The sequence below is a fragment of the Mastigoproctus giganteus genome, chromosome 6, assembly GCF_048544385.1.
Source record: "Mastigoproctus giganteus isolate SK-2022 chromosome 6, ASM4854438v1, whole genome shotgun sequence".
NCBI classification, from domain to species: domain Eukaryota; kingdom Metazoa; phylum Arthropoda; class Arachnida; order Uropygi; family Thelyphonidae; genus Mastigoproctus; species Mastigoproctus giganteus.
The window spans coordinates 91,516,395-91,530,728 of NC_143580.1; the positions used below are offsets into that span (position 1 = coordinate 91,516,395).

At 37.5% G+C, this 14,334-nt stretch overlaps 1 protein-coding gene across 2 annotated transcripts in view; it reads left to right on the forward strand.

The window, feature by feature from the left end:
• Positions 1-14,334, forward strand: part of LOC150084461 (cell adhesion molecule Dscam1-like) — a 631,783-nt gene that overhangs the window by 575,491 nt on the left and 41,958 nt on the right. For both annotated transcript variants that reach the window (XM_090376086.1, XM_090376087.1), the window contains exons 20-21: positions 7,293-7,583; positions 7,758-7,922. In XM_090376086.1, coding sequence (XP_090232212.1) covers positions 7,293-7,583; positions 7,758-7,922 — 456 coding nt within the window. The remainder of the gene's footprint in view (positions 1-7,292; positions 7,584-7,757; positions 7,923-14,334) is intronic.

A 14,334-nucleotide genomic window follows, 5' to 3' on the forward strand; every position in this document is an offset into this window, starting at 1 on the left:
TTCACTTTGTTGGTATTCTAGACTCAAATTTACATTGGAAAGGGAGGATACGGATACTAAGTCATCAAACTTTCTAAATTTCACGCTTACCCGGGACTCGAATAAAATACAATTTAGCATCTATCGAAAACCTACAAACACCGGTATGCTTCTACATTATAACAGCTATCACCCGTTCACTACAAAAGATCGATTATCTTTAATCAATTTCTTAATGCCTATAAATATTCAACGACGGAATATGCTTTGGACTCAGAAATACAAATATTAACTAGCAGATTCTTAAACAGGGGTTATCACATTACCACAATAAATCGAATTAGGGTACAAGCTAAGGATAGGATACAAAATACTACACCAATCAACAATAGTAATATCAAAAAATACTTTATTTCTGCCCCATATGTTGAACAGTGGCACAAACAGCTTAACAGATTCTTTAAAGATACCGAATTTAAAATTATAGCTAGGCCTATACGGAAGTTACACACTATACTGAACAATCGCTCGGTTCTTTCCGCGTTCGCAACACAAATTAATGATCTAGTATACAACATTTCTTGCGGTGATTGCGACTCGTCTTATCAGGGTTCCACGCGGTTTTCTCTTAATATCCGTGTAAATCAACACGAAGCCTCTGTTCGTGCTTCTCGTTCAGCAGCGTCAGAATTAGCCTTTCATGCCATTAACGAAAAACATACTTTTTTATTTAACGAGGCCAAAATACTTAACGTTCAACGTAATTATACGCGACTATTAATTGCAGAAACCGTTGAAATTAAATTACACGAGAATTCTGTTAATGTTCGGCGGCCATATTTGATCTCCGATTCGTGGACCTTTACGCGCATGCGCGAAGACAAGTAATCTCTATTTAAGTATCAGGTTTAACCCGATTCGGTAATTTTCATTCCTGTGATCACGACATACGGTCGAAAAGCGTTTTGAATATTTTCGTTAGATTCTTTTAATTGCGTTAATTTGATTTTTAATTGTTTTAAATTGATTTCAATTGTGTTAAATTGATTATTTAATTATTTATATTTTACTCTAACGTACCGGTAAGTTGTCGGTTTTTCCGTTTTAATTTCTGGAGGGTATCATACGGAAGTATTCTACGCACTATATTGAGGTAAACTCCTCTTATCATTTTACTAACTTTGTTGGTATGTGTTTCTTCTGGAGTATAGAGTGTTTTTCACCGCGGCTCTCAATGTGTATTGTAGAATCCCAGATGTATTCATTGACTGTCTCTTAGAAAACCTCGCTTATTTTGCTTGAATTATATCGGTAGTGAAGATTCTGTGATAATCGATTTGAAATTATGAAAAATTTTATTTGAGGTACATATTTTTTTGTTAACTATCATTTCAACAATCTTAGGATAAAAGAAATGACCTAATTAGTATAAAGATGACCTTATTAATGACTTATTAAGATGCTATAAAATCTTGTGTTAGCAGAAGTTAATTATTTTGCTATGATAACAAATTGCATAAAGCAAAATACATAGAATAACCTATTAGTCATTTACATTACTTAAAATCAAAACGCATTCATATTTGTTTAAAAAAATCTGTAATAATTGTTTGAGCTATTATATTTTAACAGATTGTATATGATCTTAGAGTCAAGTCGAAGTTTTTTACCCCACTCATGTTTAAAGGGAGGAGAACTATAAATCTAACTGCCAACATGTACAGTTTCCTGCCTTTTAAATGTAGACTTTTACAACCAAAACATTGGAAAATAACAAAACTTTCCTAAATAAAAGGCATAATTGTAATCTGTACAAATTCTTTTTTTAAACCACAGAATTTCTAATAAAAATTGTAAGCCGACTTGTTTGCTACTGATATATTTACTTATTATTTTGCTATAGACAAAGACAGCAATACTTTGAATCACAAAATTGTAAATAGACACGTTGTACTGGTCATATACCACGGATATATAGGTGAATAAAATAGATGATAAGCTGAAAATCAATAAAATAGCATAATAAAGATCAAAGAAGTAATTGTTTTACTGTGAGCAGACAAATATAAGTGCCGGAACACCCCCCCCCCCTCCACCACCACCTTTCCCCGCAGCAATAGACTGGAGACGTTACATAGACTTCTGGATTTCTCTAATACTATGAATTACATTTTGGTTGAGCTCTGTCTTTTATAAACGACTCTCCGAACCCGATTTAATAAATTTCCTAACTTCATCCTGATGTCGCTAACATAGAATTTCTAAATATTTCTCTATTAAAATGGTTTAAATATATTACAATACCGTCTCTTCAATTTATCATTTGCAAATAATGACGTCGCCAAGCTGTTAGAGAATGCAATTAATGTTAAGGATTACAATTTAATAGCCAGATGTTCCGCTTGGCGCAATATGGCCTTTAGTTTTCATTGCGTCATGAATGCCATAAAAGCAACGACCAAATTTTCTCCTTATACTGAGATGATCGCAGTAATTCGACAAATTAGGCACAGATATCACTTATCAATGCTAACTGTGCCTAACTTGCTGCTGTTAGTCCATTCTTCTGAAAGTGATTGTTCTTCGAGTGTTCCATATTCATAACTTTTTCTCGGAAGTTCAGTTTTGATAATAGCCTCTTTGCAACCTCTTCAGTTTTGATAATAGCCTTTTATCCTACGCACATTGAAATTGTGCACAGGGTAAGAAATGTTGCAATCGAACATTACTAGAATACTCTACAAAATGGAATAAAGTTCTATAAAATCATACAGTCTATGAACGTTTCCCACAGCAGAATACTTGACCAAAAGTGTCAGTAGAGGACCCGATGCAAATCTGTATCAATAGGTGCTTTGTGTTGTTTCTTGCACACCTGTGTGTATATATATATATATATATTTAATCGGTATAAAACTAGATTTGTCGGACTACATCATACGTTTCCAATGCTCAAAGACCACTGAAAAGTCAACACTGTCAACACAACTGGAAGTCTGCGTTCGGGATTCTGTACCAAAACTTTTATATGGAATATTTTTAACCGATCTCATTCAGAACTAACTGATGTTTAATGCTCTACCCTGTCCGCGCAACCATTCTGCTCCAACTCATATTCGAAACGCACATTTCTAGTTTTTGCAATAATTATAACTTCTTGACTTCTCATTTCTCAGAATTTTCTCATTAGGAATTTTGCCCCTCCATTGGGTAGCCAGTTCTCTGTCTTGTAAACTCATCAGTATCGCCTGCTTTTCTCATAACAGAAGACATCATAATGTCGATTTAGAATCTGTGCAGCTTGCTTATAAATAAACAAATTTTGAAGTGGCTTGCAATTCCAATTAGATTTAAGAGGTTTTTATGTGGTGTACATTTCTCCAATATCTAACTTTTCAAGCAAATTCTTAATTTTAATTTACTTTACAAAGTAAATTTGCATAATATTTTGATGGAAAGCATAAAATATTAGAAATCCTCTTACGAAAAATATCAGTTTCTGCATTATAATGAAACTACTGTCACAATTCTCGAATTATATTGGACATTATCAGATTTTCCCCTCACCATATTCGTCATCTATGCTTCACCAGGCCATTTTCCAGAAAGGCTAGCAATTATATGACTAAATATATAGCGATGCAACTAATTGGAGAATTTGAAGTGTTGCTAATTGAATCCTCTTAGAATTCATTACCATCGGCACACTCGATTACATGCTCTGCTTTTAAAATGCAGTTTTCTGGTATTCTAATAACATCAGACTCGTTCTCATGTGTAGGGTCCATCCTTCCCCCAATCCCCTTCTAATTCTGCTGTTTTGGGATATGCTGTAGCGTAATATGCGAGCAACATCTGTGGCAGATGTTGTTGATATCACGGTGAAGCTTCAGCAATCGAAAATGTTGCTACAATGATGATCACTTAAGGTATTCTTCAATTACAGCTGCACGTGACCTAAGAGGAACAGCAAGCAAAATTGAATGAAACTCGTTCTCTGAATAATAGCTTGCCTCAAGAATGGTCGCTCGCTCTCTTATCGTTATAGCCACTTATTAAATTTCGCTACAGAAATTATTTCATTTTTTGTAATAAACGGATACTACTACTACTAATAATAAATTTTACTTTCAAGCGAAGGATGGGAATTAATAGATCATGGTATATTACTACAGACGAAAATGCATTGCTGAATATTATTGTTGCATGCTATTATAGTGTTAGTAACCACTATTATAGTTCTAAGTAGTAAAATGTTTTAGTAACCATTTTTCAGATATCCGCCCACATTTCGGTGCATTTAAAAACTGTTTTAATAGCCTCAACAGTTTTAATTCAAACCTAACCCAGGTCAAATGTCTCATCCCTCTCCACACGAACGGTCTGCTTCTACTCAGATTTCAAAGTCTTGTGGCTTATAGTATAACTGCGTGGAACAGCCTTTGCTAACCTTTTGTTCAGCTTCGAACCACTTTTATATTTGAAATATAAAGTGGTTGGACCACCACGGACCACAAAAAGTATTAAACTCTATATTCAGTGTGCTTATTTTTTAAAATATTTCTGAAGTTCTAGAGAAGTTTATACAAATGAAGAAATTAATTAAATAAAAAATCTAAGAACTTTATAATGGAACCTGATTCACTTCTTTCAACATAATTCATAATGGAATATATTTCAATTCACGTTTGATAATAAAACATCGATATAATGTCCAAGTCAGAATAACTCTGGCGCCGACCGGGCTAGCCGAGTGGGTAAAGTACCTGCACGGCAACCCAAAGGTCGCGGGTTCGATTCCCGCCTCGGGCTTGGATCAAAGTACTGCAAAAACCTTGGGAGGTGCAATATGGCCACAGAAGCCGATGCGCCAACAACTACCAAAAAAAAAAAAAAAAAAAAAAATAACTCTGGCTTCCTCACACGTACTCTAAAATTTATTCGCATCGATTTACATAATGGAATGCATTGTTCCTTGGCATAGGATCAGGAAATTTAGTTTTAAATAGCTGAGTGGCGCTACAGATCCGAGTAATTAGAGACCACTTCTCACATTTGCTTAAATTTGGTTTGGACCAAACTATTAACGCAAATATTATTCTGCACACGTAGGACGATCGCATGAAATCCGCTTTCTAATTTCGCATAAGTAAGTGGTAATTTCATATAAATAAGTAATAAAATATAAGTAAGTGGCTTGTATGAGTTCTTTGGTGGTGCATACGTGTGAGTCCTCCTTGGGAACAAATTGATTTCACCACTCATTCGTTTGGGGGAGGTCTTGGACTTTGGAGTTCGAGTCACCTAACACACTAGAAGAATTTCTGAAGGTCTCATTACTCAATGTAATAGTTGATTGAATTCAGCCTCTGTGAATTTTTTTTCTTTTCTTTTTTTATTTCTTTTCATTCTTCCTGAGCCAAAAACCTCGAAGGCATACGCATACACAATTTCGAATGCTTCTGAACATTTGATATTTGCTAGCGGCGACATATTTTTGCGAGATATACCTAGTCGTGGAGGAAAAAGTACCTCCACGACCAGGTATATCACCAGCCGATTAACATAATACATAAATGTATCTAATGGTGTGATTACTGGTTATCACACCATTAGCTGCATTGAATCAAAAGGGCATTATAACTTTCAACGTAATTTATGTGATTATTTATGCAATTAGATGGCAAAACCATGAATATATTTGATATCATCTGTAGATAAACGCTCGGAATTACTTCTAGGAGAAAGCCATTGCTGAGCCATTCAGCTGAAAGAGAAATTAAAACGGGTCATTTCCTTACATGAGAAATAGGATCGTACCAACAGCTGGCAGGACAATTCGCATATATATGTTAATAAATTGGTATTTGTTAATGAATTGGTAATTTCTGAATCTTTAACTAATAGAAAAATTTTAATTTGCTACCTGGTCATAATTTATTGCTTCTGGAAAGTGTTGAAAAAATCATTTTGCTATGTATCGCCACTTAAATAAACGAAAGTGCGTGCACACAGCGGCAAGTATTTCGTTCTATGTGCATGGGAAGTCAGCGTACAAATGCAAGCAGTATCCTTACAGTCTCAGCACTGTCATCCCCACATCGGATGGAAAAGGTTTGGAATCAATGGAGCGAGGAAGTTTTTGCGGTAATTTTTTCACAACGTAGCTGAATTTGTCGTTCTGGGGAGACGGCAGCACGGTCCTTCCCCTCAAACTCGAGTTTTTTGTCCAACAAACAAGTAAATCTACTACAGAACATACACAGTTTACAGATATATTATATGCGGCGCAATATGGTCTAAGTTGCTGGTGCTCCTAAAACCCCTCCAACAACAACAACAGCCGTGTACTGGTTAAATTTAGAGAAGACCTTCCTTTAAAAAAACATAACTGCTGCGAAAACGTGTGTGTGTTTGCGCGTTTAGCCCCAAAGCTAAGCTATGAGGCGTCAGTATATTGAGTCTATAATTGGGTGCATTCTTTGGTCGGTTTGCTAGACAAAAGAACCCGAGGTTTCTAGAGGTAAAACCGTGCGACCCTAAGATCGACCAACTAAGCCATGTGGCGAAAAATCCCATAAAAATTCTTGGAGTCATTAACAGTATTTGAACTCAGGCCTTTTCTGTCCGTTGTGGGAGGACGGTGACCATAACTGCTCCATCATCATACAAAAGACATAAGAAACAATGAATGATTCACGTGGAAGGTTTTCGTATATCATTTAGCCTAGACGGTTCTCCCCCCATTGGACTACCAGACCTTTGGACAGTGGAATGACATCTACCAGAGAAGAAATTTACACTGATAGAGATGTAAAAGTGTTCATGACCTGGTTGTAGTCGCATGGCTGCAATTAGCTTTAAGAACGTACAGTATCTGTTCACCCATGTACTGGGACAAGTGAATGAACTGTGGTAACAACCATATAAAATAGTATTATGTAACCTTTACTACATGCTCTCTGTTATTTCCGTACATCACTAAATGAATTGCCACAATCGGTTGGTCATTATCATTTTTGGTCACCCTCAGCCCCTTACGTGTTTAGGTTCTTCACAAGTCAATACTAAAATATCATTATTCGTGTAGTATTATACGCCTAATAGCCTCAAAAATAAATAATCTTCATAAAGAGAAAAAAAAAAATAGTTTACCAAAAACAGATGTACAATATCGTTGTATCCGAATGTGGGTAATGCTTTTCTGCACTTTAAACTACTTTGATATTTTATTGAAGTTAGAATATAAGACATTGTCTGAGTGATAATGTAATCTGTTTATTTATTTAGTTACTTTTTTAAATTCTCCTTAGCTCCCGTAGCCCCAGACAGGCAGTCCATAGTCAGCGTTAATACCACATTTGCCGTGGTTCATCTGTTTTCTTGGCACGATGGTGGTTGTCCAATAATATCTTTCCTTGTGAAATATAAACTTCAACATGACAATTCTTGGACCATTGTGATGGATGGAGAGCCGTCAGAACAAAGAAGAGTGGATATTCATGGCCTTACACCAGGAACGTGGTATCAAATGCAGATTACCGCAGCCAACGCTGCTGGAACCACCGAAGCAGAATATGTTTTCGTCACATTGACTTTGGCAGGTTGGTAAGCATTCTATGCAACTTCAGTTACATAGAAATTTAGTTTATACCTATTAGTTCAAAATTATATGATTTCATTCATCAATTAGTTAAGTAGGCTCTGTGTAATTAAGCGGTATTAATGATGGAGATTAATATGGTTCCCTAATTTTGCAATAATCTTTGTATTGGTAGAAGCGGCAACCCCAAAGACTGTTTCAAATAAAGACAGTACCCCGTTTTACTTCGATCTCACTGTCATTGTTCCTGTAGCGGTTTCTGTGATTGTCATCATCATTGTTCTTGTCGTTGTTTGCATGGTTGTAAGGAAGAAGAGTTCGTCAGAGAGTTCCCACTATGGTAAGTTGTTTCAAATATTTTACTTTGTTATCACATCAAGCTACTTCAACTTCTTTATTATTACATTTTTGATGCATAAAACGCTATAATAACAAAAGCAGATTTAGAAAGTCGTTTATCTAAAGCTTCACACAACCCCTGTGTTATTAGAAACAATGACGTTTTTAACAACACTAATAGAATGAATATTCTGAGACAATTTTCAGGATGATACTACTACTATTAGTGTCTCAGAATATTCACTCTGAGATTGTTATAATATGAATTTAACATTCTGTGATTATTAACATAGCATAGTGAATTCTCATTATGTATGCTGTTATGAATTATGTTGAATTAACATTAACATATTTGTGTCTTTGTTATTCAATCACTGTTATTATTATCACCGAATCGGAACACAATTTACAGTACGGTTCGAAATTTTGAAGAAAGGGGAACTGCTGCTGATTCCAGACATTGAAAAACCTCGTAGTGGTCGCTAAATGGAACACATTGCATGTGTACTGGAGAATGTTGCAGTTCAACCCCAAACATCGACCAGAAAACTCTCTGCTCAATTGAAGATCTCTCGTCGCTAGTTGCAGCGAATTTTGCTTAAGGACTTGCATGACTTTCCGTACATGATTCAATTAATACAAGGCCTTAGTATTAGTATTAGTATTAGTAACGGCCGTATGGTGCAAGAAAGCCTATGGCTTATGCTGCACCAGCCAAAAAAAAAAAAAAAAAAAAAAAAATCCGAACAAAACAATGATAAAAACAAAAATTAAATAAATAAATAAATAATAATAATTAATAAATAAATAAAAATAATAAAATGAAATAAAAAATAAATAAAAAGGAAATTAATCCTATCATCCTATGCGCTTCCCTTACCCGAAAGTACTATCCAGATGACCTTTGAATTTCCCCAAACTGTCGGCCTCTACCACCCACGAAGGCAACTTATTCCAGTAATTTATAACTCGCTGGCTAAAATAAAACCTCCTGCAGTCCAATCTAAACATTTCCCCCCGTAACTTGAATTTATGTCCCCTAGTTCTAGCATCATTTATAATCTTGAAAATTTTGTCCTCATTCATTTTACTGATGCCTCTCAGAGCCTTAAACACCTCAATCAAATCTCCTCTAAGGTGTCTAGTTTCCAAACTCTGCAACCCACATATTCGAAGTCTTTCTTCATAAGGACGCCCTTTTGCCGATCTCACCAGGCGAGTTACCCTTCTTTGCACCCTTTCAAGAAGCTCGATGTCTTTCTTTAGGTGCGGTCTCCATACTTGAACACAGTATTCCAAGTGTGGTCTAACATAGGCCTTATATAATGGGATTATCACGTCCCTATCTCTACTTGCAAAAGTTCGATAGATCATCGATAGGACACCATGGGCCTTTCTTGCAACCTGTTTACAATGCTCAGAGAATTTCATGTCTGACCGTATCGTAACACCCAAGTCCCTTTCCTCCAGTACTGGGTTTAGTTGAACTCCACCAAGTGAATAAGTTATTTTGGGATTACTGTTTCCCAGGAGTAATACCTTACACTTTGTTGGATTAAAGCACAGCTGCCATTTGTTTTTCTGACCATTCCTGAAGTCTATCTAGGTCTCTCTGAAGAAGCTCAGCTTGACAGTGATCATTAACTACTCTACCAATTTTAACATCATCTGCAAATTTAGACATCACGCCCTCTATCCCTTCATCAATGTCGTTTATGAAAATTAAAAACAACAATGGTCCTAATACTGATCCTTGGGGAATCCCACTTCTTACATCAACCCAATCTGAGGAATAGCCATTTATCACAACCCTCTGCCTCCTGCCCTGAAGCCATCCTTCTATCCATCTAAGGATTTTTCCAGTGATTCCAACCTGTTCCAACTTATAAAGCAACCGCTCATGTGGGACTGAGTCAAAAGCTTTGCTGAAATCTAAATAAACAATGTCGAAAATATTCCCTAAATCCAGCTCGTGAGTGACCCTTTCGAAATAGCGAACCAGATTTGTTAAATATGATTTTCCCTTTACAAAACCATGCTGAGTATCCTTGAGAATTTCAATTCCATCCAAATGATCCTGAATTCCACCCTTGATCATTGCCTCCATGATTTTCCCTACTACTGAAGTCAGACTGACAGGTCGATAATTTCCAACTTCACTTTTAGAGCCACCCTTATGTATGGGAGGTACGTTTGCACTTTTCCAATCCAAGGGAATCTCCCCAGAGTCTAGTGATGCTCACATAACCAGCCTCAGTGGTTCAATGCACTCGCTTGCCGCCTCTCTCAAAATTATAGGGTATATTCCATCAACTCCAGGAGCCTTACTGGTCTGTAGGCTTGAAAGTTTTTTCATTAAATAATCTTGCGAAATTTCAATATCATTAATTACATATTTTTTAACTTCGCTCCCACAATTTCCCATTGCCACAAAAGGCTTTTCATTTGTAAATATCGATGCAAAATAACTGTTGAGTTCATCTGCAACGGCAGCTGGTGTATTTATTACTATCCCCTTCATCCCGAAGACAAGCACGCGCCTCTGGAATACACCCATGCCTTCATAAACCTCGCAAAAAATGATGAGAATTTCATTTCAAATTTTATGATGAGCGACGAAGCGCATTTTCAGTTAAGTGGTTTGTTAATAAACAAAACTGCCCATTTGGGAGCAGTGCGAATCCAAGAATAACTAACCTGAGACCACTGCATCCAGCTAAGTTAACGGTTTGGTGTTCAATAGCCAAATTATTATTATTATTATTATTATCAGTTTATTTAACAAACACCCCTGTACAGAATTTTCCTAGGAGGGTGGCGCATACATACATCACTTATTAGAGTGTACCAGGATTAAATATCAGCAAATACATAAGATATATACACATAGAGGAAGAATTACATACAGACATCCTGCATTCACAGAAAAATTACAAAACAATATATGTACATAGAAAAATTACAAAATTACAAAACAATGTACATACATAGAAAAATGACATCGTCATTTACACTATGAATTGGTCCTCATTTTTATTCTCTGAACAAAAGGAATACCCTCAGTCCTATAACAGTCTTTTGGAAACACAATATATCGTTCATTTAAGATTTTTATGAGTTCGGCACTTGAAGTCTTTCTTCAATTACTTTCTTTATCATATTTGTAGTTCTGTGTACAGATCCTCTGCAATGAGCTTCCTGTAAGTTTTCTCGTGGCAGTACCTGTCCGGGTCTATTTTGAGATCTCTAAACAGCTCCAGAGTATTGGCAGGAAACATCCGCTTTAATCCGTCCGTGTGGTGGAGAGCGCTTCGGAGACTATGAGGGTTGTGGAGGCGGGCTCCAGGGCGGGGCCTAACTACAAGATTTTCAATTTGAGGGGCATCTAAACTTCCAGTGAGAAGTTGTGCTAGAGTGCAGATGTTACGTATTGTGATCATCTGAATCCACGGAGCTGTGTTCAAGTTTGCGTACAGTATGGATTTCGAAATTGTGAAGGGCTTCCCGGCGATCCTATTTAACCACCGGAGCAACCAGTACTCCAGGCTGAGAAATTTCCTGATATAAGTATTTGGAGCAGAGGACCAAATTGTCGAAGCATATAAGGATACAGGAACGATACATCTTTGGATATATTGGGTTACTAGCTGCTGGTTTCGAATCCCAGTTATTTCCTGTCTTACAGCCCATATGGCAGCGAGAGTTTTTGTTCTCGTGTTCTGAAAGTGCCTTTGGAAGGTTAGGCCCTCGTCCCACGTCACTCCTAGGTCTGTGTATGAGTTGACTTTCTTCACCTGTGCTCCATTAATAGATAATTTGATTTGATTTTTTATCTTCTTATTAGTTATTGTCAGTTGTGCTGACTTGTCTGAGTTTAGCCACAAACCGATTTTGCGTAGGTATGTCTCCAGTTCACACAGCTTAGCGTTGGCATTGAAATTGACGTCGGACACCTGAGATCCTTCGTTAGAGACAACAAAATACTTAATATCATCGGCGTAGGAAATAAAATTCTGATTTCGCGCCAGAAAAGGCTCTAGGGCGGCAGCAAACAGCAAAGCTGATAAAACTCCTCCCTGAGGGATGCCCCAAGTGAGGGTGTATTCTGCACGGAATTCTTGGTGTTGTACAATGAGGTGCCTTGGCTTCAAAATGGTCTTGATGATCTGCAATAGTTTGCCCTCAATGCGGAAATATACTTTCAATATGTTTTCAAGTGCAGGTAGTGACACATTATCGAAAGCTGCCTTTATGTCAAGGAATATGATGTCAATTTGGGCTTTTTCATTTAATGCGTGCTGCATTCTGAAGAGAGTCTCCAACAGATTAGTAGTAGTGGATCGTCTCGGTACTACGGTATGGAGGTGGGGTGGCCTGTGCGCGAAACACTGTTGGGTTAAAGCAGGAAGGATGGCTTTCTCAAAAAGCTTTAAAAGAGAACAACTGATGGATATAGGCCGAAAGTCTGAAGAAGCCTTAGGATTCTTCTTTTTTGGCACCGGTCGCACAAAGTAGTGATTCCATCTCTCGGGGAGGATTCCATCTCTCAAGATGTTTTGGAAAATGTGCAACAGCACATCAACAATATAGGCACTGCATATTTTTAAAATAAAGATAGGAAACCTGTCGGGGCCAATCGTAGATTTGGTAGGCAAGGAATTGATGGCCTTGATGAGATCTTCTCTAGAAATCGTGACTGTGGATAAAGCATTCTCACAAACGCCTCCTCTCACTAAAATATGTTGTGCCATATTCTCCAGCTGATATCCTTGGACATTTTTTGCTTTACCTTCATCTGTCATCCTTTCAAAGCACTCCTTAGCCCAGTGTCCGAATGTGGTTTCATCCATTTCAAATTTAGCGGCCTTTTTGCTCACGATTCTTTTCGAATGTCGAAGCTTTCTAATAACCTCTTCGTAGCGTGAATGTCGTTTCTTTTTCAAGAAAATGGCTCTTTTATTCTTGTAGTCCGTGAAGTCTTCATTCAATCCTGATTTTTTCCATTTCCTATAAGCCTTTTGTTTGGCCACAAACGCCTGTTTTAAATTTTCGTTGAACCACGGTTTAGTTTTGTCCGTGACGCTTACCTCTTTTGAGGCACCCAGGTCAGCAATAAATAGGAGCTCTTTCTCTATCAAGTTGGCAGCTTCTTCCACCGGTTTACTGTATAGAGCATTCCAGTTGTAGGTCTTGAGAAGTTTTAAAATAATCTCAGGTCTAATGAACTTAAGAGAGTATATCTTCTTGGTTTGACGAATTTGCTCATCGATGCGTTGCTCACCTGCACTATTGGATAGGGGAATTTCACAACATATTGGGTTGTGATCTGACTGGAATTTAGTTTGAGGGGTGACATTTTTGATGTTTATCAGATTATGATATAATAAATCCAAATGCTGCTCTCCCCTAGTCGGAAGCGTATCAAGTAGGGTCAGTCCTATGGTCTGGAGGGTTGCATCAAGGTATTCTTTAGCTTGATCGTGTCTTGGGCTAGGCATATTAAAGTCGCCAGTTACAATCATGGGAATATCTGTGCCCAGATTCTCTGAAATCCACACAAGAAGCTCGGTCCTGGTGTCAGCACTGTGTTCCGGCGGAAGATAGATAAGGCAGACTTGGATTTCTTGAGCCTTCCTCGTGAAAGACGCAGATATGGCTTCAAAGTGTTCAGACTGACTTTGTTTAATTCTTATAGGATGTAAACTTTCATGATAAAGGATCGCAACTCCTCCACCCCGCTTATCTATTCTGTTGTTCCCAATAAATCTGTAACTGGAGGATTGTACCAGCAGATCCAGTTGCCTGTTATAATTTAGCCAAGTCTCCACTATACACATAAAGTCATATTCTTCAAGGAGTAGGCAAGTCTGCAATGTGTGCAGTTTGTTAACAACACTTCTAACATTCTGAATAAAAAAGCAAATGGTCTGGCATTCTCCAGAAAGGGCATTCCGTTGCTTTAGTGGCTATGTAGGTTGATGCGTACTACTGGTTCTTTGCACATATGCGGTGTTCTTTTCTCGATATCGTTTAACTAGTGCACCCACTGGCCAGTTGTTGTTTTCAAGGATTAGATTTAGGTCATCAGGGGAGCATGTGAGCAAAAATGACGCATAAGAAGGATGCCTTGTTTTCAGCTGTCTTACTTCTGTGTGGACTCCGAATCCTTGAGCAAACATGGCCTTTATGTCATTCGCCTGCGTGTTCGGGGCAAGCCTAGTAACAAAGACTTTCTCTCGGGTTCTGACGGCTGTAATATTGAACCTCCTTGCCAATTGGCCACCTGTTGGGAGGTTTGTATGAGCTGTATCTACATTAAAATTATAGTTCGGAGATTGTGTAGAGGAATAAGTGTTATTATTCCGGATCTCGCTATTGCGTATATTTGTTATGGAAGTTGCTCTTCGGTTGGT